Source organism: Crocodylus porosus, unplaced genomic scaffold, assembly GCF_001723895.1.
Source record: "Crocodylus porosus isolate Cpor-Errol unplaced genomic scaffold, CroPor_comp1, whole genome shotgun sequence".
NCBI lineage: Eukaryota > Metazoa > Chordata > Crocodylia > Crocodylidae > Crocodylus > Crocodylus porosus.
Window position 1 is genome coordinate 84,670,956 of NW_017728906.1, and position 2,015 is coordinate 84,672,970.

At 55.0% G+C, this 2,015-nt stretch overlaps 1 protein-coding gene across 1 annotated transcript in view; it reads right to left on the reverse strand.

Moving 5' to 3' along the window:
• Positions 1-1,361, reverse strand: part of LOC109306189 (lysozyme g-like) — a 21,608-nt gene extending 20,247 nt beyond the window's left edge. Inside the window, exon 1 of the mRNA XM_019529481.1 lies at positions 1,254-1,361. Coding sequence (XP_019385026.1) covers positions 1,254-1,328 — 75 coding nt within the window. The 5' untranslated portion in view covers positions 1,329-1,361. The remainder of the gene's footprint in view (positions 1-1,253) is intronic.
• Between the last annotated feature and the right edge of the window lie 654 nt (positions 1,362-2,015).

A 2,015-nucleotide genomic window follows, 5' to 3' on the forward strand; every position in this document is an offset into this window, starting at 1 on the left:
TCAGGAAAACAGACCTTATGACAACAGGCTGAGCCATGGGGCTCTTTAGCCTGGAAAAGCGCAGGCTCAGGGGTGACCTGATGGCCACCTGATGGCCACCTATAAGTTTATCAGGGGTGACCACCAGTTTCTGGGGGAATGTTTGTTCACCAGAGCGCCCCAAGGGATGATGAGGTCAAACGGTTATAAACTACTGCAAGACTGTTTCAGGCTGGACATGAGGAAGAATTTCTTTACTGTCTGAGCCCCCAAGGTCTGGAACAGCTTGCCATCAGAGGTGGTCCGAGCACCTACACTGAACACCTTTAAGAGCAAATTGGATGCTTATCTTGCTGGGATCCTATGACCCCAACTGACTTCCTGCCCTTTGGGTGGGGGGCTGGATTCAATGATCTTCCGAGGTCCCTTCCAGCCCTAATGTCTCTGTGAAATCTGTGTGTAACCAATCTGTACTGCTGTCAAAGGTGGCAGTGAGGCATGTACACAGGGAGCAGGCAGAGCCCAGTTCACAGCTGCAGCCTGCCCTCGCTGTGTGCAAAGACTGGAGGGCCATGTGCCCCCCCTTTGGCTCCTCATCATCGAGCCTCTGGAGGAGCCACCGGGCTCTCCCCGGGGATGACTCAGGGCAGGGTGGGCGAAGGGGACCTGGGAGCTCTGCCCTCTCCAGCCCAGCAGTGCAACCAAGGCTGGCCCCCTCTGGCCCCTGGCTCCAGGCCCACCTTGGGTGGTGCAGGGCTGGGGTCGGTGGTTCACAGAGGCCGGCAGCACTGAGCAATGACCCTGGGTGCAGGGGAAGGGGAGGCTGCACGGGCGTAGCAGGATCCAGCCTGGCTTTGTTCTACTCCCTCCTGATCCCAGCCCCACTCCCCACCATGGCCCTTTCCCTCCCCCTGCAGACTTTCCCACCAGGGGAGGGGGGCACACATGCTCAGACACCCCTTCCCCCCAAATTTTGTTTCTTTCCCTGCCTATGTGGGGACCGAGGCTGGGCTGGGGTGGGTGGGCAGGGAACAGTCCTGGACAGCAGAGTGGTGGTGTGGGGGAGGACCTCCATCCCTGCCTGCCCAGCCCCGCCCCCTCATTCTTGACAGGCAATCTGCTAGTTGGCAAGACACATGCTCGCAAGATGAACAGATTTAGAAGAGCAGAGGTCTGTTCTCCTGAGGCAAATATTTGTAAATAATCCTCAGGCAAATGTTGCTTTGGCAGTTGAATCTCAGCAGCAGATGGGTTTGCAACAGCCTCTTTCCTACCTGCATTTTACTCTCAGAAGTGTTCTGGCTAATCCCTTCCTTCCCGAGGGTGTCACTCGAGTTGTTGCAGCTCATGTTTCATGATCTGAACTAGAAGCCAGGGGTGGAGCAAACAGCTCACTTGGGGCATTTTCCTCAAAAACGTATTTATTGGTGGAACAGGGAGCCTCAGCCTCCTGTTACTTTAATGAGAGAAAAGGCAGCAGATAGACCCCAGGCAGCTGAACAGAGGCTACCTGCAAGAAGGAAGGCAGCAAAGAAACACTGCTGCCTAGGCAGGGAGCTGTACCTTAGAGGGAAGGGACATGCCTGCAGCCAGTGAAAACAACTCTGCCTGGGGGGAGCTGGCAGCAAGGGAATAGGCACCTAAGGCAGTGTTTTTCAACCTATGGGTCATGACCCAAAAGCAGGTCACAAGAATATATAAAAGAGTTGCAAAGAAACTTTAAAAATGGATCCTCCTATAAAGGAAAAGAACAGGAAACCGTGGCTTTTCTCTTGGAGGCTGGAAGATTTTCAGCCTGCTTGGGACTGCTTGGGGGTTCCCCATGCCCTAGGAACCCTCCCCCCTTCCCCACCCCACACACTGTAGGGGCTGGGGCCTGGGGGTGGAGGGCAATGGGTCAGGAGGGGCCCCTGGGTTGCATTGGCCACTGATGTTTACAAATGGGTCCTGGTACAAAAAAAGGTTGAGAACCACTGACCTAAGGAAACAGGCCAACAGGCAGAGACTAGGAAGGCTGCTAAAGCAGCAATCGTAAA